This window comes from Pleuronectes platessa, chromosome 21 (genome assembly GCF_947347685.1).
Source record: "Pleuronectes platessa chromosome 21, fPlePla1.1, whole genome shotgun sequence".
Taxonomy (NCBI): domain Eukaryota; kingdom Metazoa; phylum Chordata; class Actinopteri; order Pleuronectiformes; family Pleuronectidae; genus Pleuronectes; species Pleuronectes platessa.
Genome location: NC_070646.1, coordinates 13250052 through 13270696, shown reverse-complemented (window position 1 = coordinate 13270696; position 20645 = coordinate 13250052). Strand labels below are relative to the sequence as shown.

The 20645-nt window shown below is 43.3% G+C and overlaps 2 protein-coding genes across 2 annotated transcripts; one reads left to right on the top strand and one right to left on the bottom strand.

The window, feature by feature from the left end:
* The first annotated feature begins 165 nt into the window (after window positions 1–165).
* On the top strand, window positions 166–12720 carry vps35l (VPS35 endosomal protein sorting factor like). Its single transcript, XM_053413303.1, has 30 exons — window positions 166–428; window positions 3262–3361; window positions 3705–3887; window positions 4050–4169; window positions 4265–4289; window positions 5232–5311; window positions 5621–5749; window positions 5853–5937; window positions 6025–6081; window positions 6265–6361; window positions 6612–6659; window positions 7038–7131; window positions 7310–7510; window positions 7619–7665; window positions 7869–7980; window positions 8092–8208; window positions 8291–8344; window positions 8433–8513; window positions 8605–8667; window positions 8776–8861; window positions 8967–9047; window positions 9369–9432; window positions 9890–9988; window positions 10075–10152; window positions 10234–10348; window positions 10647–10786; window positions 10913–11078; window positions 11416–11534; window positions 11654–11803; window positions 11964–12720. Exons 1-30 carry the CDS (start codon window positions 412–414, stop codon window positions 12060–12062), a joined length of 2907 nt encoding a protein of 968 aa, XP_053269278.1. The 5' UTR covers window positions 166–411; the 3' UTR covers window positions 12063–12720.
* A 34-nt stretch (window positions 12721–12754) lies between these two features.
* On the bottom strand, window positions 12755–20434 carry get4 (guided entry of tail-anchored proteins factor 4). Its single transcript, XM_053413311.1, has 9 exons — window positions 20239–20434; window positions 19132–19210; window positions 18632–18713; window positions 17660–17809; window positions 16916–17054; window positions 16526–16666; window positions 16328–16403; window positions 15974–16046; window positions 12755–15149 (listed from the first exon to the last, which is right to left on the bottom strand). The coding sequence occupies exons 1-9, from the start codon at window positions 20376–20378 to the stop codon at window positions 15058–15060; spliced, it is 972 nt and encodes a 323-aa protein (XP_053269286.1). The 5' UTR covers window positions 20379–20434; the 3' UTR covers window positions 12755–15057.
* Window positions 20435–20645: the final 211 nt, after the last annotated feature.

The window sequence follows — 20645 nt, the reverse complement described above, 5'->3', positions numbered from 1 at the left end:
TACTTTTATATTTATTCAAACAGTGGGAGTAATATGTAGTTTTAACATTCATACGCTATTGTGTTTTTTTGTTATTTATTAGTTGCACAATGGAAGGCTCCATAACAAATAGTACCCAAGTGGCACCTCTTCTCTATGATTCTTCTTTCCTGGCATCTCGCTTTGCAGCCCGCAGTGTGTTCTGGGAAAGGGAGTTTTATTCTTCTGTGACAGTTCATTTAAACGTCTCTCAGCTCAGGCTGTCGTAGCTCTACATAAAGAAGTAGCATCTTAATGTGTTTTTGAAGTAGCAGCTCTATATATGAAATGATACATATTTAGTAAACCACTCATTTAAAAAGACAAACAACGTTTTCCCGAAATTTCCAACCGAACCAGGAAGTACCAAGAGGGTCATATGACTGAAGAAAGATGGCCGCGGTGCAGTGGTAAGCTGCTGGTTTCTCCTTTTAAAAACACTTTATTTACATCAGAAATGACTTAAACGATGTATTTATTCCTACTGTGCAGATGTAGAGACTGTACGTGTGGTGCACGTGCTCACATCGCGAGCTTACGTGCGATTTAGCTTGAGAAATCAGATGTCAGTTGTTTTAGCAGCTTTTCAACATCTGATTACTACTTAAATGCATCAGTACTGTGTCTGTGGCCTTTCACCAAACCCCCTCCTCTGCAGTTTAGCTGTGGTTCAGCACAGACCATGTGGGTTTGACAAGGTGATGAGGTGGTTTAGATTCCAATGTCAATGTATGAAATACTTAGATCATGTTCAACATCCTTACTGCTCAACTTAGATAGATAGATAGATAGAAGGTGTGTGTGTGTGTGTGTGTGTGTGTGTGTGTGTGTGTGTGTGTGTGTGTGTGTGTGTGTGTGTGTGTGTGTGTGTGTGTGTGTGTGTGTGTGTGTGTACTTGTGAGTGGTCATCAAGTCTAGATTAGTGCCATATAAATACAGACCATTTACATGTACTCTATCGATCTTAAACTGGGTAACTCGTGATGGTCCAGAGTAAGGCTGGGCTATAGAACAATATCAATAATTAAAAAACTCAAATAATTTCTCTATGAAATAAGGATCACAATATCCGCTACATTTATATGTGGATGAGACTTTTTTTTTTCTGTCATGAGCTGTAATTTAGATCCTACGGTCACAGCTGGATACCTTTTTCACTGCACACTTTATGACTGAGCGATATGACCTAAAAAAATACAATGATGAAAAATGTCCATGTCAGACAATATAGATAATTGTCACCGTAAGTGTAATTTTATTGTTTATTTTACGTTAAGGTAAATCTGAGTTATTAATCTGAGTTCTAGTTCTAGGCTCTTGAGGTCAGAACTTGCTGATCTTGTGAAAGGAATATTTTATTGTTTGGTGATATTTCCCTTTTTCCTCTAAGATAGTGATGTGATGTGACATTTTCACATTTTCAACTTTTCTAATGTTTTATCGCGTAAATAATTGTATCAATCATCTCATCTCATCTCATTTTCGTCCGCTTATCCGGGGTCGGGTCGCGGGGGGAGCAGCTCAAGCAGGGGGCCCCAGACTTCCCTTTCCCGGGCCACATTGACCAACTCTGACGGGGGGATCCCGAGGCGTTCCCAGGCCAGTGTTGAGATATAATCTCTCCACCTAGTCCTGGGTCTTCCCCGAGGTCTCCTCCCCACTGGACGTGCCTGAAACACCTCCCAAGGAAGGCGCCCAGTGGGCATCCTTACCAGATGCCCGAACCACCTCAGCTGACTCCTTTCTAAGTAAAGGAGCAGCGGCTCTAATCCGAGTTCCTCACGGATGACTGAGCTTCTCACCCTATCCCTAAGGGAGACGCCAGCCACCCTTCTGAGAAAACTCATCTCGGCCGCTTGTACCCGCGATCTCGTCCTTTCGGTCATCACCCAGCCCTCATGACCATAGGTGAGGATAGGAACGAAGATCGACCGGTAGATCGAGAGCTTTGCCTTTCCGGCTCAGCTCTCTTTTCGTTACAACGGTGCGGTAAAGCGAACGCAATACCGCCCCCGCTGCTCCGATTCTCTGGCCAATCTCACGCTCCATAGTACCCTCACTCGCGAACAAGACCCCGAGGTACTTGAACTCCTTCACTTGGGCTAAGGACTCATTTCCTACCCGGAGTAAGCAATCCATCGGTTTCCTGCTAAGAGTCATGGCCTCAGATTTAGCGGTGCTGATCCTCATCCCAGCCGCTTCACACTCGGCCGCCAGCCGATCCAGTGAGTGCTGAAGGTCACAGGCCGATGATCCAATGAGGACCACGTCATCTGCAAAAAGCAGTGACGAGATCCTCAGACCACCGAACTGCAACCCCTCCCCACCACGACTACGCCTCGATATCCTGTCCATGTATATCACAAACAGGATTGGTGACAAGGCGCAGCCCTGGCGGAGACCAGCTCCCACTGAGAACGAAACTGACTGGCTGCCGAGGACGCGAACACAGCTCTCGCTTTGGGAGTACAGGGATTGGATGGCCCTGAGGATAGACCCCCTTACCCCATACTCCCGCAGCACCTCCCACAGTTTCTCCCGGGGGACCCGGTCATACGCCTTCTCCAGATCCACAAAACACATGTAGACCGGATGGGCATACTCCCAGGCCCCCTCCAGGATCCTTGCGAGAGTGAAGAGCTGGTCCGTAGTTCCACGTCCGGGGCGAAAACCGCATTGTTCCTCTTCAATCTGAGGTTCGACGATCGGCCGAACCCTCCTTTCCAGCACCTTGGAGTAGACTTTACCAGGGAGGCTGAGAAGTGTGATACCCCGGTAATTGGCACACACTCTCTGGTCCCCCTTTTTGAACAGGGGAACCACCACCCCGGTTTGCCACTCCTTTGGCACTGTACCCGACTCCCACGCGATGTTGAATAGATGTTGTATCAATCATATCAAGATAAATGTCACATTATTATTAGTTTTCACTTTAAAGTTTTTGCTCCTGAGTGAAAGTTGCAGTTTTAATCTATTCTTAATGAGCAAAGAAGGACAGACAGCAAAACGTTTTATAGATAAATTATTTATTATATCTCCGCACTGTATAATAATTATTGATATTGTTTTATTGTGTAGCCGTAAAACTTCATCACTGCTTGTAAAGACAGAAGAGAGATTTAACATCAACAGTTTGTTTTCTGCAGCTGCTTCATCAATGAGTGTTGAGACTAGTGTGGCAGGGTGTCAGTAGAAGCAGCTTAACTTTATTCTGTGTCTTCTCTCAATCCGCTGTGTAACCAGGCGCTCCCGCGGGCGCAGCTATGAGGCGGAGCTGCAGAAGTGTCGTCCTGAGGCGGCTCTGGTTGAGTTGGGAGACTACCATCCCATCAAGCCCATAATGGTATCAGCCTCCTCCTGCTGTTCAGCCACATCATCACCAGAAACATCTTTGTCACAGCACAGCACCATAAACCTCCCTTTCTCTCTTTATCCCGGTTCTCCATCTCTTTAGCTTCATCCCTCTGCATAGTTTAACACATTGTGTTTTGTTATTTGACAGAAGTTAGCTGAATTAGTTTGACACATTGACCGAACTTTGTAAGAGTTTGAAGTCTGCAAGTTCATTTTTATAGCAGAATTAATGAACTGAACCAAGCTAACTCTGCTGTAATTTATATGAAATAAGCTCAAACTTGTCTGGTCTTCAGTAACAGTTCTGTCCTGACCCTCTCCTCTGGTCGCAGGTGACTGATACAAAGACCCGCCGTGGGGCTCGTAAAGGAAGCACCTCCTCCACTTCCTCCTCCTCTTCCTCAGTTCCCCCGGACCCCCTAAGCTCCATGCTGGATGGGACTGACCCCTTGTCCATGTTCGCAGCAGCCTCATCCGTTGAGACTCCAGCTATTTCACACAGCGCCTCCACAGGGGTCAGTTCATACTGCAGACACACTGACTGATAACAGAAAACAGCACATGAACATGTACTATTGGAAGCTTTATTATCAATACAATCTCTATCAACCCTCAGAAGCTTACGACAATTCAAAAGTAAAGACATTGTTTTATTCGCTGAGGTGTTCTGCTTCCAGGACCTTGGAAGGAAGAGGAGGGAGAAGGATGAAGAGGCCGTGGGACCAGACTTTGAGCCCTGGTCATCGAAGCGGGGAGACATCCTGGCCCGGTTCACCACCACCGAAAAACTCTCCATCGTGAGTCGCTCTCCATTGCAACACATTCTACCAGTGACTGAACTACAGCTTCCTTTTAGTGGATGGAAATCTGACTTGTTTGTTTGTCTCCATAGAATCTTTTCATGGGCTCCGACAGAGGTAAGACCTGTATTTCCATTCATTATTTAAATTTACCTATATCTGAGGCTATATCAGTGTTTTATAAGGTGACTTGTTGGTTAAGATTAGAGCAATAACCTATACAGTTTATCAACCTATGCATCACCAATGGAGGAAAACTACAAATCTGCTATAATTGTTATATTTATTTTTGGGAGCTGATTTTGATACAGATATTCCTGAGTAAGAAAATTTCTGACACCAATACATCTGCCGATATGTATGCATAATGAAATTTGGCAAGGAATCTGAAGATGTTGTCAGCAACCCATATGGTAAAAGAAATGTAACTGAGACTTAATATTTTACACGTTGACCATAAAATTATAATAATTGATAAATAAGGACACAAATACCACCAAGTATTTAGAGCTTAGGAAGATAAAGATTTTTTTAATGTAAAATGTACACATAAATGCTCAATTAAATGTTTCAGATTTATGTTTATATTGTAAACCATTAACCAGGTCATAATGGCTGATAACTATCACCGAAATCTGCGGTGTCTCTCGGCTCTATGGAGATTTTTTGTGTCTTTCAGCAACTTTGTTTTTCACCCTCACAGCTTCCTTGTTTTTTACGTAAAACCGTTCAGGTAAACCGACTATATGCTACTTGCCCAGTCTGAAAACAGTCCACAGGCATAGTTGGCAGATAGCTGGTTAACATTTAGCGGCTAAAGAACCAAATATTTCAATATTTATATTTATAAATATTCAGGGTCTGCAGAACACTGAGCCAGAGAGTGAGTATTAGACTTAGTTTCATCAGGTGGACAGCTCTGAATGAATGATACTGTTTCACCATATTTTCAAGGAGTAAACAAAATCCATTGAAATGGCTTTAAATACCTTTAAAAAAAACATTTATTTTTACTTTTATTGTGTAAAATCTGACAAATTCCTCCTGTGGTTTCTGTAGGAAAAGCTCCCAGTCCAGGAACCTCAGCTGTTTCAGAGAAAGTCCGCACTCGCCTGGAGGAACTGGATGATCTGGAAGAGGTAAGTGTCTGTCAATATTCATGTGGGCAAGTAATACTCCAAAGCTGCTTTCAGACATGCACTCAAGCCTGGATATTTTCCAGAAGACCTTTTATATGAGAATGCAAAGGGATATTAAAAAATTCATAGTAAGCCAGTGGGTATGTGACGTTGACATTTTCTAATATCATTGGAGAACCCCCCCCGGTAGTGCTTGAATAAGTAGCAAAATTCCAATTAGCACAATACATTTTCATTGAGGTAAATATTATTTTAGCTGAGCAGAGTGAAATTTGGACCTTCTTGTTGATGTGTGTATAATTTGTTCAGGGTTCCCAGAGAGAGCTGCTGAACCTCTCCCAGCAGGATTATGCCAACCGCATCGAGGAGCTGAACCAGTCCCTGAAGGAGGCGTGGGCCTCCGACCAGAAGGTCAAAGCCCTGAAGATTGTCATTCAGGTGACTCGGTGGAAAAAACCTCAGACGTGAAGTGAATGTTTGATCAACGCTGTTTTAATATTAACAGTTTTTCTCTTATTTACCTTGTGGGATCTGTGTCCAGTGCTCCAAGCTTTTGTCTGACACCTCAGTGATCCAGTTCTACCCCAGCAAGTTTGTCCTCATCACCGATATCCTTGACACCTTTGGTGAGTTAAGAAGCCACGTTTCCCTTAGTTTACGTCTTTAAAAAACAATGTGCACGTTTTTTTAAGTATATTCCTGCCTGTTTTCAGGTCAGCTAGTGTATGATAGAATCTGGAGCATGTGTTCTGAGCCACAACCGTTGCCAGGTAAGGATCATATATCTACATCCTGTTTTATTTCTGGGGGGAACAAGCTGTTTTTACACATGAACTCCTGAATTAGTTTTTCACACATTTTATCAACACATCGACTTGTGACTTTTTTGAGGTGACACTGCCTCAGATTCGTGTGTGTGTGTGTGTGTGTCACTCTGTGTTCTCCCTCCTCAGACTCGTTCACGGTGGATGATGTGCACGACACGGCTAAAGAGACGTGCCTCAACTGGTTCTTCAAGATCGCCTCCATCAGGGAGCTGCTGCCCAGATTGTATCCTGTACCACGGCTTTACAGATAATATCTGCTGTCAGGTCATCAGGACTGATCCCAGGCCTGTTTTCAGTTGAACTTATCGGCCAAATATTATTTTCAGTAAAAATATTGTAGTAAACATTGGAACCCTACATTGTCTTTTTGGAGCATATGTAGAATTTTTTTTAATCAGGTTTTCCTGGTTTTATAAATGGACACATACTTTGATCATCCACTTGTTTTTTCAGTCTTTAACTTCCATGAACAGATACGTCGAGGCTGCCATTCTCAAGTGCAACCGCTTCCTCAACAAATCGTACGTTTGATTTCTCCTCATATCTTCAGACGAACTTTACTTTTACCGTTGAAAACCGTTTTTCCTAATATTAATTATATATTCGTAACTTATAAATGTTATGTTAACATTGATGTGGGTTTAGAAAGTCCCTGAAATATTTTTCTTTGTATACAATTGAATAACTGTTCAGGATCTCTTTTTTATCATTGCGTGCATAATTCGATATTTGGTTTCTGCTAAAAGTTTGGGATTTTATTTGAAGTAAAAGGCTTAAATTATTAACATGCATTTGTAATGTATGAAGCAAATCTCCTTTTAGCTTAAAGTGTTTTTTTTCTAAGACAACTAACAGCAGTTTTGTCATTATGCTGCACGGTGCTCCTCCTCTCTTCACAGTGGCATTCAGGAGACGCTCCCTCGGTTGACGGCCATGGTCAGAGGGATCGGAGACCCTTTGGTGGCCGCGTATACCAGAGCATACCTCTGCAGGGTGAGAAGTTTTTCATGTGCTCTATATTTCTCAATCATCTGGCATTTCCCTTTGTTTTTTTCTGTCTGTATCTACCTCAGCCTGGTAAACAGTCTGGTTCTGTTACTGTAAATCAAGGTAGCCCGCATGATATAACCGATCACAGGGATAAAGGGCTCACGGTGCTTTCTTTCTCCAGGTGGGCATGGAGGTGGCCCCGCATTTGAAAGACAGCTTGAACCGCAACTTCTTCGACCTGCTTGGGACCTTCCGCCAGATCAGCGGCGACATCGTGCGGAACCAGCTGGCGATGCAGAGGGTGGAGGTGCCCGAGTACCTGACGCTCTACTCGCCCGCCATCAGCTGGATCTTGCAGTGCATCGCCCACCGAGCTCCAGATGTACGCACACACACATTGCTGTAATTTTTAAAAGTGAAAGATATTGTAACAAAAAAAGAGTTGTTGACAGTTTTCGACGCAGTGATGCAGCTTTTGTTTCCATTTCAGCCTCTGCTAACAGAGATGATGGAGAGATGCAAGAAAGTAGGAAACAAGTGAGTGTTTTTAACGACATAATAACAATGAGCTGACTTTCACTTGTTGAGTTTTGTCCTGTTGGTGTCAGATTGAGTGCTACAATTAACAATGTGTTAATGGCAAGGTGGTCTCAGGTTGTTTTCAGGTTTTAAGTGGTTGGTGGTAGAAAACAAGAGTAGAGCTTTTAACAGGAAATATAATGCCTTCCCGTTTCCCACAGTGCCTTGCTGCTGAATTCAGTTATGAGGGCATTCAGGCCGGAGTTTGTTGCAGCCAGAGCCACCGACTTCATCGGGATGATCAAAGACTGCGATGAGGCCGGCTTCCCAAAGGTCAGAGGACACATACACTTACGTTGGGTTAATTTGCAGTTTCTCCTGCTGTTGATATCTAAATCTGCTCGAAATCTAATCAATGATATGTGATGATCGTCTCTTCTCCAGCATCTGCTGTTTGGATCCCTTGGTCGCACCCTGGCTTGTGCCGACCCTCCAGAATCGGAGAGGCTGACGATCCTGAACGAAGCCTGGAAGGTCATCACCAAAGTCCGCAGTCCTCAGGTACGTGTAAGACCGAGGCAGCTCTACAGATTGTCATTTCAAGCAAAAGGTTCTGGATTATGACGACAAGTGTTTTTTCCAGGATTACGTCAACTGTGCTGAAATCTGGGTGGAGTTCACCTGCCGACACTTTACAGTGAGTAAAACACAGCAGACAGGATGAGGTGTTTCATTTTTCTTGATCATTAAAAATGTAACAACAACTCTCTTTGTCTCTTTCATAGAAACGTGAGGTCAACACCATCCTCGCTGACATCATCAAACACATGACCCCGGACCGGGCGTTCGAAGACGCATATCCTCAGGTCAGAATCGAATTGGTTAACACAATATTGACTGTTCTGTTCTGCCACCGCCTCTTTAGTGACTCTGTTTTGTTTTGTTCTGTTCGTGTAGCTGCAGTCGGTGATCACCAAGATCCTCCCCGGTTTCCAGGACTTCTCCGTCCTCTTCTCCATGGTGAGCATTCACCAGTTCAAAGTGCATCAGCGTGAGAGCTAAACGTGACAAAAAACTTCCCTTCATGGCGCCACAGCTCTAAACCTTTTCCCTTTTTTCTTTTTGCAGGAGCGCTTCCTGCCGTTCCTGGACATGTTCCAGAAGGACAGTGTGAGAGTGGAGGTCTGCAGATCCATCATGGAGGTCTTCATCAAGTACGTTTGTTGAAATCCTTAGATGTATTTGCTCCGTGAGAGAAATATAGAAGTAAAGGTTCTGGGCTTTAAATTGGTCTCCATCTGTGTGTTTGTCTCCCGCAGACAGCAGGTGGATCTCACCAGAGACCCGGTCATCCTCAACGCCATGCTGCACATCTGCAAGACCATGCACGACTCTGTCAAGTAGGGGGCTCACTTTTTTTGGGGGGGATATATATTATTTGCCACTGTACGATTACAATTTAACTTAATTTTGTTTGTTTAATTTAAATATAAAATGACTTATCTTAAATGTATTTGTGTAGATGATTCTGGTTGGAATTAGTAACTTTAAAATATCGGTTCTTTTTTGTAATTTAGCTTGTTAAACCTATTTTGTTTTCTTCGGACGAATGGCTTATGTTTTCAGCAATGATGCCACTCTTTCATGATTTCCATGATTTCTAGTATTGTCTGCACAGCATATATCATCAGTCACTCATCCTTCTGCTCTTTATCCTCCAGCGCTCTCACTACGGAGGATGAGAAAAGATCTTTGGCTCTTCTGATCATCGGCTTCATCCGCATGGTGAGACTCCTCCGACGTGTGTCGGCTGTCAAAAGGATGCAACTAGTCAACATGTGTCTTATGAACTGATTATCTTTCTCTGTTTCTGTTCTTTTAACCATCCAGTATGCAATTTCTTTTCAATAGCCCTATATTTCTACAGAAAGTCCTCCATGTTGCACCTGCATGTTTCTACAGTAACCCAGAAGGGACAAAACAAACACTGGCTCCTCAGAGGGCGTTTTGCTTGTTTTTCCCCCCCAGTTTCTCTTGGCCACTGTAGTAATTAGGAGGGAATCATGAGGACTTGATGCAATGTGCAACTTTACCGCTAGGTGTCGCCAAAAAACAACACACAGGACCTCTAATTTCCTATCCTATCTATATGACAAAATGTCATGTATGTAATGGTTGTTGATGAGTAAACGTGTGTTTTCTCCTTTGATAATTTGTATCTGTTTCCTCCATGTTTTTCCAGGTGTCTTTTGGCCGTGATTTTGAGCAGCAGTTGAGTTTCTGCGTGGAGGCCAGAGCCACGTTCTGTAACCTGGAGCCCGTTCTGGTGCAGCTCATTCACGTCAGTAGAAATCAGTGTGTGTGTCAGTGTGTGTCAGTGTATGATATCACATATGCTCGATGCTCAGCCGGTCTTGTCGTTCCCAGACGGTGAACCAGCTGGCGATGGAGACCAGGAGGGTGATGAGGGGGAGTCACTCCCGCAAAACAGCAGCGTTCGTCAGGGTGAGTCAACGGGGCCACCGTATGTTCCCACACGGACGGATAGAACCACCATCACCATGTTTCTCTGTCTTTCTCCTCCAGGCGTGCGCTGCCTACAGTTTCATCACCATCCCGTCTCTCAGCAGCATCTTCAGTCGTCTCAGCCTCTATCTGCTCTCTGGTCAGGTTGCGTTGGCCAATCAGTGCCTCTCCCAGGGTGAGCACGCTGCCAGGTTTCACATTTTAAACTGAAAGTGAAAAGTCACTAAACTAATTACTTTCCTTCCTAATATTTTCTTCTTTTGTTCTCGCTCCTTTCCCTTCTTTTCCTTCCTTTCTTCTGCATATCCTTTCTCCATTATTCCTTCCTTCCTTTCTTTCAACTTTCCCATCTCTTTCTTTGTGCTCCCAACACTCTCTCTCTCTCTCTCTCTCTTTTTTTTTCCCCCCTCTTTCCTCCTTTGTGTCCTCCTTGCTTACCTCCCTTTCCTCCTACCGTCTTCCCTCTCCTTCAGCGGATGCCTTCCTGAAGGCCGCGGTCAGTATCCTCCCGGAGGTCCCTCGCTCCATCAGCGTGGATGGGAAACTCCGCTCCTCCGAAAGCTTCCTGCTGGACTTCATCAACAACTTCTTGGCCATGCTTCTGGTTGTCCCGGTAACACACTCCATCCTCTCCAGTCTGCCTAAGATTGAAGAAAAGCTCATCTCCCCCCAGATCCCCTGCAGTTTTACAAGTCTGTGAGAGTGTGTTTGTCAATACGGTCCCTTTCGATGTCTACAGGACCATCCTGAGCATGGCGTGCTCTACCTGGTCCGAGGTCTGCTCAACATGGTCCAGGACTACACCTGGGAGGACAACAGCGACGCCAAGGTGCGGGTTTACATCAGCGCTCTGCCCCTGCTGGCCGCCATGAGCCAGGAAACCTACCTTTACTCCGTCCCCAAAGGTACATGCACACACAGCTGAGTAAAACAATCCTTCACCTTGGAGGACCATTAGATGTTATGTTTTCTTTCAAGATGACAGATTTAGCTTTACTTTTCTATGATCCCTTATTTTTGGTGCCCACTATCCAAGGTTTTCCAGAAATTCAGACACATTCCTGTTTAAATTTAGATACAAAGTGATGTGACACCTCAACTATTCTGCTTCATGGATAGAGGCTGTACTTTTTAAATCTTGTTGTAGTGGTTTATAGCTGGTTGGGATTTTAGGCGACTGAGCGCTTCCATCAATGATTTCTCTGCCCACTTGTAACGTCGCCTTCTCTCTCCTGGACTCAGTGGATTCCAACGAGACGCTCTACGGGGGGGACCCCAAGTTTCTCTCAGAAATCAACAAGCTGTGTGAGACCCTGATCGGACAGATCCTGGATCATCTGAAGACTCTGGGTCGTGACGAGGTGCGGACAGACGCAAAGAAGCAACGTTTTTGTAGCGTTCAGTTATACAGTCACTTCAGTGTCTGCCCTCTGCTGTAGGGTTTCCCTCATTTATGTTCCTCCCTTAATGTCCTTTGCAGCAGAACGCACGGCGTCAAGGCACCATCGCCCTCTCTCTGTTCGCTGTCCTGTTGGCTCACGGCGACCTGAGGAACAACAAGCTGAGCCAGCTCACCATCAACCTGTGGAACCTCAGCCACAAACATGGATGCTGTGAGACTCGCATCTCGGTGAGTGCACATCCACGCGGCAAACCCATCAAACCCGGCTCTCCCTTGACCAGAGTGCACTCTCCTGTTTTCAGCCATGTCACTGTTACTTTTTGATTTCGGCCTTTTTTAAATGAAATAATAATAATGCAGCCTCACTGTCTTCCGTCTCTTGCTCCAGGTGCGGACTCTGGAGTCCATCAAACACCAGGCTCAGCAGCCCGACATGGCTCACCTGTCAGACACAGTCCAGAGGCTCACACTGCAGTCCCGCACCTGAACGCCCACATCATGTATTTACTAAAACGTTTCCCACATGTCCCCACATCGAGGTTGTGTAAATAAAAAGATAACAAGAAGCACAAAGAACAAAGACATGTCTTTAGGATTTTGAATTTGTGAATGGAGAAGAAAAATGTTATTCTTTGAAGCTGTATTCAGACATCAAGTCTAGAAAGATGGGTGGCTCCTCTTTTCCATCCTGAGATCTTAACAGTTTCACGTCCGTCCTGTTACATACGTCATCAACGAGCAAATGTTTCTGCTGTCTCCTCACATGGGGTCACTCTGACTTACTCCGGACATTTTGCGAGGCTGGCTGGCAGGAAAGGTTCCAGAGCAGCTGAATTAAGACATTTGCATTCTCTCCCACACAACCCTGCAGGACTATTTCAGGAAAATAACCGGACTTCAGTGGATGAAAACAAAGTTTCATAGATGAGCGACTCGGTTAAGATAATCTTTGCACATTTTTGCAGTGAAGATTTACTTTGTTTTACCTGCAACTACTCCTGAGCAGAAAATCATGTACAACTAAACCCCTGTCTTCATGGATACAAAATATACAGGAATGTAATAATATTGCTTTAATTATAGTATTTTAACATGTTTACTTCATGTGTTTGTAGAAATAAACTTAAATTCTGTTTGTATTTAAATTTTGTGTATGAATCCAAAAAAGACAGGAAACCATTTGTTTTGAAACATTCTGAAACTCTTCTCAGTTGTAGTTTATTCAGTTAGTGAATCATTGAAAAGGCAAACACTCCCCTTTAGTTCTCAAAGACAAAAAACTCAAATACAAATGCTGCGATGTTGTTCATTGACACACACACAAACACACAGAGTAGGCCTTTGGTCACACACTTTTCTCTACTGCCAGGTGATTGGAGGGAAATCGTGACAGAACTGACTTTCAGGTTCGTTAAACAAACATAAAATTTGAACTAAAAGCTATGACAGTGACACTGAACAGAAACATGTAATATGGGAACTGGAGCATGTTTTGTGATTAGTGAGCTCTTTGGAAAACGTAGTGAGGAGCCTGAAAGTCAGTTTCGCCCTGAGTTTCCTCTTTGGATGCTCGACCTCAGCGGTGCAACAGAAGCCTGCGGGAGGCGCTGGTCACCAGAAATAAGTTTTATTTAACATAAGGTTATTTTTTAATCATTGTTTAGGTTAAGAATGAGATTTTTCTGTTTTCGATCTCTGTTGACTGCAACCACATCACTCGTCTTTTCGTTGTATTTTCAACATTTGATGGAAACAATCACAGAATCTCAACAACATTCTATGAGTCTGTCTGTAGTACTGAGACATTGAGCCAGCCAGTCCTGTATGGAAGAACTAAATGGGAAATTTAGATAATCTGAAATTATTTAGTCAAATATTGAAATTACCCATTGACAAATTTTAAGCATCGAATTATCACAATAAAGTACTTCAGCTATAAGAACACCACCTTTAGCCAATCTTTAAATAATAAAAATATATTGAATTATTTTAGTTGTTAATATTCAAATTGTGCTCGAGTGACTCATGCCAATTTTTCATTATTTAATATCAGCCATTTCTAACTCCCAAACAGATAATAACACAAGTAAATAAAAACTACTTGACATTGGAAGACCTGTGGACATTCCGAGTTTTTAATAAAGATGTTGACTTCACGTGGGGGTTTGACGGCTCTAGATTATCTGGAGCACAATTAAGTTTTTTTATCCTAAAAAATAGCAAACTGACCAGACCTGGGCTGATCAAACGTCACTACGCGGACAAACAAAGCTGAAGACTGGATGATGAGGGCAAAGAAAGCCGAAGGGAACAAGTGGTGTAGTGTGAGCTCTCCGAGGGTCGATGAAGGTAACACTGATAAACAGCAGCTATTTGTCGTTCACGAACTGAACTGAAGACAGACCGTCGCTTCACCTCTGAGAGGAACTGGTTAAAAAAAGGGAGAACTGAAAAAGCCAGAAACGGGCGGGTATGCAGCAGATTTAAATATCAGCTTTTTATAAACACGCAAAGCAAAATTCACTCTTAACAGACGGATTTTTCAGTGTCTCATTTTTCTCCTCTCACCTCATGATCACCAAGTGCTTCACGCAGCTCGCTGCCAGGATTATTTTATACAAGACATCTGCCGACTGTACCGAGGCCAGAAACGCATCTTCCGACACAATTTCTCTTGAACAGTGCGGACGAGCTCAGCATGTGCACATAAAAAAAAAGTGAGACCTAGAGCTCCTTGTACACAGACAGCTCTGTTTATAATTGAATAAAATATGACCCATAAAGACACTGAGCCGAAAAGGTTTGTTTGGTAGACATTCAAGGTGCAAAATGATTTTACACAGAGCGCTCCTGTTTTTTTTTTTTTGTTCATAAAGCCGAGAAACTGAAAATCGGCCTCGACTACAGCAACAATTTCTTAAATTAACTTTGAATAAATTGAGAGAAGAGATTAACAATTAAGTTAACAACATGGCTCTGATCGACCGAACATAATAGTTGTAGATTATTAGTTAGTTGAGTAAACCCTCTGGTAATGATCGAGTTGACATTGTGATGAAAGCTGTCACATGGGACGCTGTCCTCTCCTAATGTTTTCACAGGGAGAAACAGCGAGTTATCTGTTGGCTGAAAATGATTAACCCTAAAGAACAAGACAGACTAACAAAATTATTATTAAAATAAAATAATACAATCTGAACAGCTTGGGAAGAGTTTGCAGTTTGGCGCCGTCAGTCCAGGCAGTGGTGAGGGAGATGTTTGGGTGAACGGATTCTTATTCTGATTTTGGGGACTGGATAGGTGGGATGAGGGGGAGGAGGGGGTCGATGGGTTTCCTGGAAACAGCAAGCCTCTGAAAACACAGACCCAAGCACCGCCCCATCCCTGTTGTCAAGGTGACGTAGGGAGGGCCGATAGATGGGAAGGGGGGGGTGTTCTTCCTCTTTCTTTGTGTTCACTTGTTCTTCTCCCAGGCTGCAGGCTCAGTCCAGTTCTATGGGGCTGCTGTCTTCCTGGGCTTCTTCAGCCCCGTCATCGTCCTCGCCCGAACCCATCAGGCTGTTCAGCAGGTTTCCTGCACGAGGCAATACAGTGACCATCACACTCACGTAAAAAAAGAAGTTATATGACCTTGTGCTGAGACGAAGGAGTTATAGGCTCATCAAGGAGTTAGATGAGAAGATTGAAACCACTCCCTTATCTGTTTGGAATATGTGTTGGTCAGCATAAAGACAGGAAACAGCCAGCCTAGCTTAACTAGCAGCTACAATCTGCCTGTCAGTCTAATACCATGTGGTCCTAAATGTAACTGAGTACTTTGAGGATTACATGTTGGCCAGTTGTCAGGTCACACTAAAGGCCCTTTCAGATAGAAAGCCATTTGCATTGTGCCGGTTGCAGGGTTCAGTGCACAGCCCTTGGTTTGCACTATGCTGGCCACTGGGAGCAGAACCGTTTCTTTTCTTTTTTGGCGACACATTGTCCTAACCTACAATGAGATACCCGACTGTTAAACACATCCGTCATGTCTACTTGACTTGAAAATATGTGCAAAAACGTGTTACGAGGGAACACGCACCTAAATGAAAAAGTTAGGTTCACCTATGTAAAAGTTAGCCTGGAGCCCTGCATCGGCAGCAACCGAGTCAAACACACATGGCCTCCTGACATGCTGCTCTGCTCTCTCACCTCTTTGCATCAAGAGACTACATGAACTCCCAGGACGTGGCCAATATTAAGATTCATATTTACGTCACAGACATGAGTGGTGTCATTCTTCCATCCAACCCTCGACAAGATAGCGCATGAGCTTATTTACCAAAATATCAAAAGAGAAGCGCATATGTAAAGAGCATCCTTTGAAATCTGCTCGAATGAGCAAAGCCTCAGTCCACTCACCTAGCAGTCCGCCGTATGATGGAGACTGTTTGGGTGGAACGCCAAAGAAAAGCTGTCCTATTCTGTCGAGATACTGAGGAGACAGGAAGACGTCCAGAGGAAGAGGAGGACAGAGAGACATGGAGACTTTGTTTACATGGACTGAAATAGTTCATGGTGACATTAGGTGGGTTTCCATGAACCTGATTTTACATAAATTACCTCCAGCAAGGAGGTTACATTTTCATTGATATCTATTAGCAGGATTACGGGAAAAACATCTCAAACATACACAAATAACACACATTAGACTAGCTCCTTTAATTCATGACTAATGGGTGAAATGGTAAAAGAACAACTTAGCTTTACACTCACCTCATTATACATGGGGTCCCTCTTCAGGGAAGGTTGATATTGTTCACATAACACTGTGAAAACTGTTAATTTACCCCTGAGAGACAGAAGAAAAATGTTTAATACTGCCAATTATTATCTTAATCCGTTTATTAAACACAAACCGTTGACTGATTTATAGAGATTTTTAAGCAGTAACTGGAACATTGTTTTCCTCACCCATCCACTGCCAGCAGCAGAAACCAGATAAAGTTTAGTAGAGGCTGGACGAAGGGAGGGCCCCTCTCTATGGACGGGTGTTTCTCTGTGTATGTGCTAAACACCACAGATGCACCGCTTTTGTTCTTTAAGCAGAGGAACCTGGGGGTTGGGAGCAAGAAGTATAGAAATAGAAAAGGTACAGACAATACGGTAGAAATTAGTTGATGGGACAGAAAACATGAAAGAGGGTGACACATGTTCTGAATTTATAAACTGAACTTTGAATCTAATAACAAGTCTGTATAACATTTACATTACAAACTACAGCTGTACTATTTGATAGTTTGGAAGTAGAGATATTTTAAACCCTATTTTTTACAGTGTGATGGCTGCCATCTTTGTACGTACTGTAGGACGGCCTGCACTACAAACATGTCCACCTCGCTGCGGAAGCCTCGGGACGACGAATACTCCACCAGCATCTGTGCGCAGCCCTCGCTGTCAGAGGAATGCAGGAAGTGGTAACGTGACTCACTGTAGTTTTGCTCTGAAAACAAAAGATATTTCTATGTTTTAACTTTTAACTCACTCTCGGAAAAGGGAAACAAGGACATTATTGAAGGAGACCCAAAAGCCTGATGCTGAGAAAGAAGATGGGGGGCCTATCGTGATGTGTTTTGACAAGAATCATGATGCTCAGAACACAGAATAGAGGCAGGTGATGACTGATGGGTTTACATTTTCATTTGATGTTAATCATAACTTGTGAAAAGCACTTTTATATTGCACTGTTTTCTGAAATAGAAGTAATGCTTTATGTATGCTCTGACAACAATACTACAAACATTTGGACGTAACCACAAAATCAACCAAAAAGTCGAAATATGGTATTTGTATTCTTTCAGTTTCCCATCCGTTGCACGTTAGAAACATCATGAACACGCCCACTTACGAATTTTCCTGCTGTATTGTCACATGGGCTTTACTGGCAGGAATAGTTCCAGGAAATATCTGGAGCCTCTGACTCAGACATATGCGTTCTCACATGCAGCCCCTCTGGAAATTTTCAAAAAATGTCCGGACTTCAGTGCATGTCTGAAAAAAAGCTTCTTTATCCTCTACAGTTTATAAACCAAATGTTCAACCCATTACCTTTCCACAAGGTGACAGCTAGCAACTGGTGTAGCTTTGGGTGACCCAACTTGCCGGAGCCTCCTGTGGACCATTTCAAGGCTCTGGACACAAACGCGACTCTCTCCGGAGAGTTCGGGTCCGTCCGGCTGAACAGCTTAGCCAGGCTTTCTGATTAGAAAACAAACAAGCAAATAACATCAGAAAATAGCATTTCTAGTTCAAAAGACCTATTGTGCTGTCCTCCGAGAAAGGCCAGCTTCTCGGAATGACACAACATTGGTGGCTATATACATATTGATCAGTATGCACTTTATAATGCATCTACTCTTTTTAATATTTGCCTGATCACAATTGTCTTGAAAAGCATAATTTAGTCTACAAAAGTTAAATTTCTTATCAATCTCTATATACAGATTTTACATGTGATTAAGCAGATTCTGAAGATGAGATTTTGACCCCGGAAGCCTTCTGGTGACCATTTCTAGTTCACGGTTTCTGTTTTGTTTGGAGAAACTTTCCACTTGCATGATAAAGAAACTAGTCAGACTGTGACCAGTGTATGGCGAACAGAAGACTTGGCTCAGATATCCACTCTCTACACAAGGAGCCCCAAAATATCGGTCTTTGCTATCAGAGGCTAATTCGCCATGAGATTTCTTCCTTATTTGTACTTTGCTTTATGTTCTGAACTCTTTCAGTGTTGATTTAAATCACCTTTGAAAATTGGCAATTTAAGTGCTCTGTATTTGTGATTTGAAATTATTACATTACATCTTGCTGTGAAATACTGTATGTATTTGTTAGAATAGTACAGTAACACAGCTCATGTTAGGGAGTCTCTTTTTCACAATCAAAAGGACGGCACATAATAAAGATCATCATAGCCTGCAGCTATCCTCTCTTTCACACTCACAAAACTAGAACAGTAAACGTCAGCGCAGGTAGTTTTGTACATTCATTATTTTCATAGGGTTCAAGGTAACCACTCACCTAATATTTCCTCTTCGACTTTTGTCTCAGATTTCTCCAACACTTCCAGTACCAGCATGGACAGATCTGCTGCACTGTTTTGCTACAAACGAGAACATAACAGATTTCTTTTAACTGCATAGGAATATTCAGGACCAGAATAATATGGTTGAATTGTGAATTCACTAGACAACTGACTGATAATGAATTGAACACACAATTAGGCTGCATGTACATATCCTGGCTACTTCAACATGTCCACAAAAGTCTGATCGTTTTCTTGCATTTATCAACACAATAAGGGTAAATACTCTCAAACTGCAGTTTATATATCGCTTGATAAGTAATATCCTGTTATCATGGGGAAGATTAATTCCATACAAAATGTAAACGTCTGTTCTTCTATGCAGTTACTACTCCTATGTTAAACTTAAACAAAAGGGAACGATGAATACAGTCTCCCAACAAAGATGGATTCTAACACCGTGAGTTTTGAGAAGAAATCTTGTGTATGCATGTACCTGGTTATAGCTGAAGAAAAGTAGAGCGCCATTGTACATCAACTCCCTGGCCTCAGCATGTTTAGCCTGTGACATGTACCTGATGGAAGACAGAAATGACAGCATTATACGATAATATCTGTTTGAGCAGTCACAAGCTTCCCTTGCATTACTCAACACTGCTGATGAAAGATAACACACACACGCACGCATACACACACACTGCTGTAAGTTTGAGATAAGAAGCAATCAAAGTGAAAACTTTTGTGAAGACCACCTGCGGTATTTAAAATGACAAACAGGTATTCAGATATAAATACATTGCATTGTTGCTATTGTGGCTTTTAGTGATGAGAAGGAAGAAAGCTGTGATCGTGCTGAAGGTAGAGAGAAGGCTTGATTTTAAATTTGATTGATTTAATTAAAACTATGCTGGAGGCAGGTAGACAACCAGTTCATGTATCCATTGCGCTGACAGCGTCAACTTCTGTTACTGATCCAACCATATAGGATCCGATCCACTTCACGAGTGTGAATGTCCCTACTTAAAAACAGATGGAAGACCGACCAGCTCTAGAAAGACATGTCTCCGAATCAGTCAAATTAACCAGTGGTAATTTCTCTATTAAAAATGTTAACAGAAGATAAACATATAAGACACACCACAGCCCATACTGCGACGGTGCAGTGTGGCAATGTGGCTACATGCTAACGCAGATGGACAGCTTCTACGAACACGTTAAACAGACTCTACGGTGGTTAATTTAAACAGTTGGTCCAATTTATTCGGTTACACGTGAAATGTCTTCGTCCCACCCACACATACAGCGTGTGTCAGTCTCAACTCAGCAGCCCGAATACCTCTGCTGGCTAGAGGTAGGTTGCTAAACACGTAGCTAGCTAACTAGCCGCAGCATTTTTGGCTAATCACGTAGCTAGCTAACTAGCCGTGGTAAGATTGACAGCTCAGCTGCGCAAACAAACAGGCGGAACAACACGAGTGGGTGGGTCCGTGGCGAGAGTCGACCAATCCCAGCCGTGCAGGTGGGGCAGCAGGGTTGACAGAGGGCTCTTGAACCGACAGGCCCCAAAGCCAAAAACTGCTGCAGCTACGAAGCGGTGTCTTACCTAAAAAATAAAGTCCTGTACATCTGGTGTGCTTCGTAGTAATCCCCCTTCTCCACACTGGCTCTCAGTTTCCCCTCGACCCTCTGGACGCCTCCACGGTTCCTGGCGCTGGAGCACCTCAGAGACTCCTGCTCCGACATGGTTGTCGCTCCGCGGCAGCGCTCGGCCTCTGTTAGAATGTTGACACTGATGCACATCAACCCGGAAACATTTAAAGGGAACACACCCTCCTCGCTTGCCGTAGCTGGCGGAGAGGCGCAGCAGGGTGTTGTCTGGATGGCGGACTCAGTTCACGGATCCTTTTGACAAGTCAATGTATTTCAATTATTGAAACATCTCTTTTTTTCATTGCTTTTTACATAAACTTGTCCGCTTTCCAGGACTGATTGACTTGTGTTCATAAAAAA

Coding starts and splice junctions, on each gene's coding strand:
- vps35l (XM_053413303.1), top strand. Junction 4,170..4,264: donor CCACCGAAAAACTCTCCATC/GTGAGTCGCTCT, acceptor TTGTCTCCATAG/AATCTTTTCATGGGCTCCGA. Junction 8,209..8,290: donor CCAAAGTCCGCAGTCCTCAG/GTACGTGTAAGA, acceptor TGTTTTTTCCAG/GATTACGTCAACTGTGCTGA.
- get4 (XM_053413311.1), bottom strand. CDS start 20,378: ATGTCGGAGCAGGAGTCTCTGAGGTGCTCCAGCGCCAGGAACCGTGGA. Junction 17,055..17,659: donor AGCTGTCACCTTGTGGAAAG/GTAATGGGTTGA, acceptor TTTTGTTTTCAG/AGCAAAACTACAGTGAGTCA. Junction 16,667..16,915: donor GTAGTGCAGGCCGTCCTACA/GTACGTACAAAG, acceptor CCCAACCCCCAG/GTTCCTCTGCTTAAAGAACA.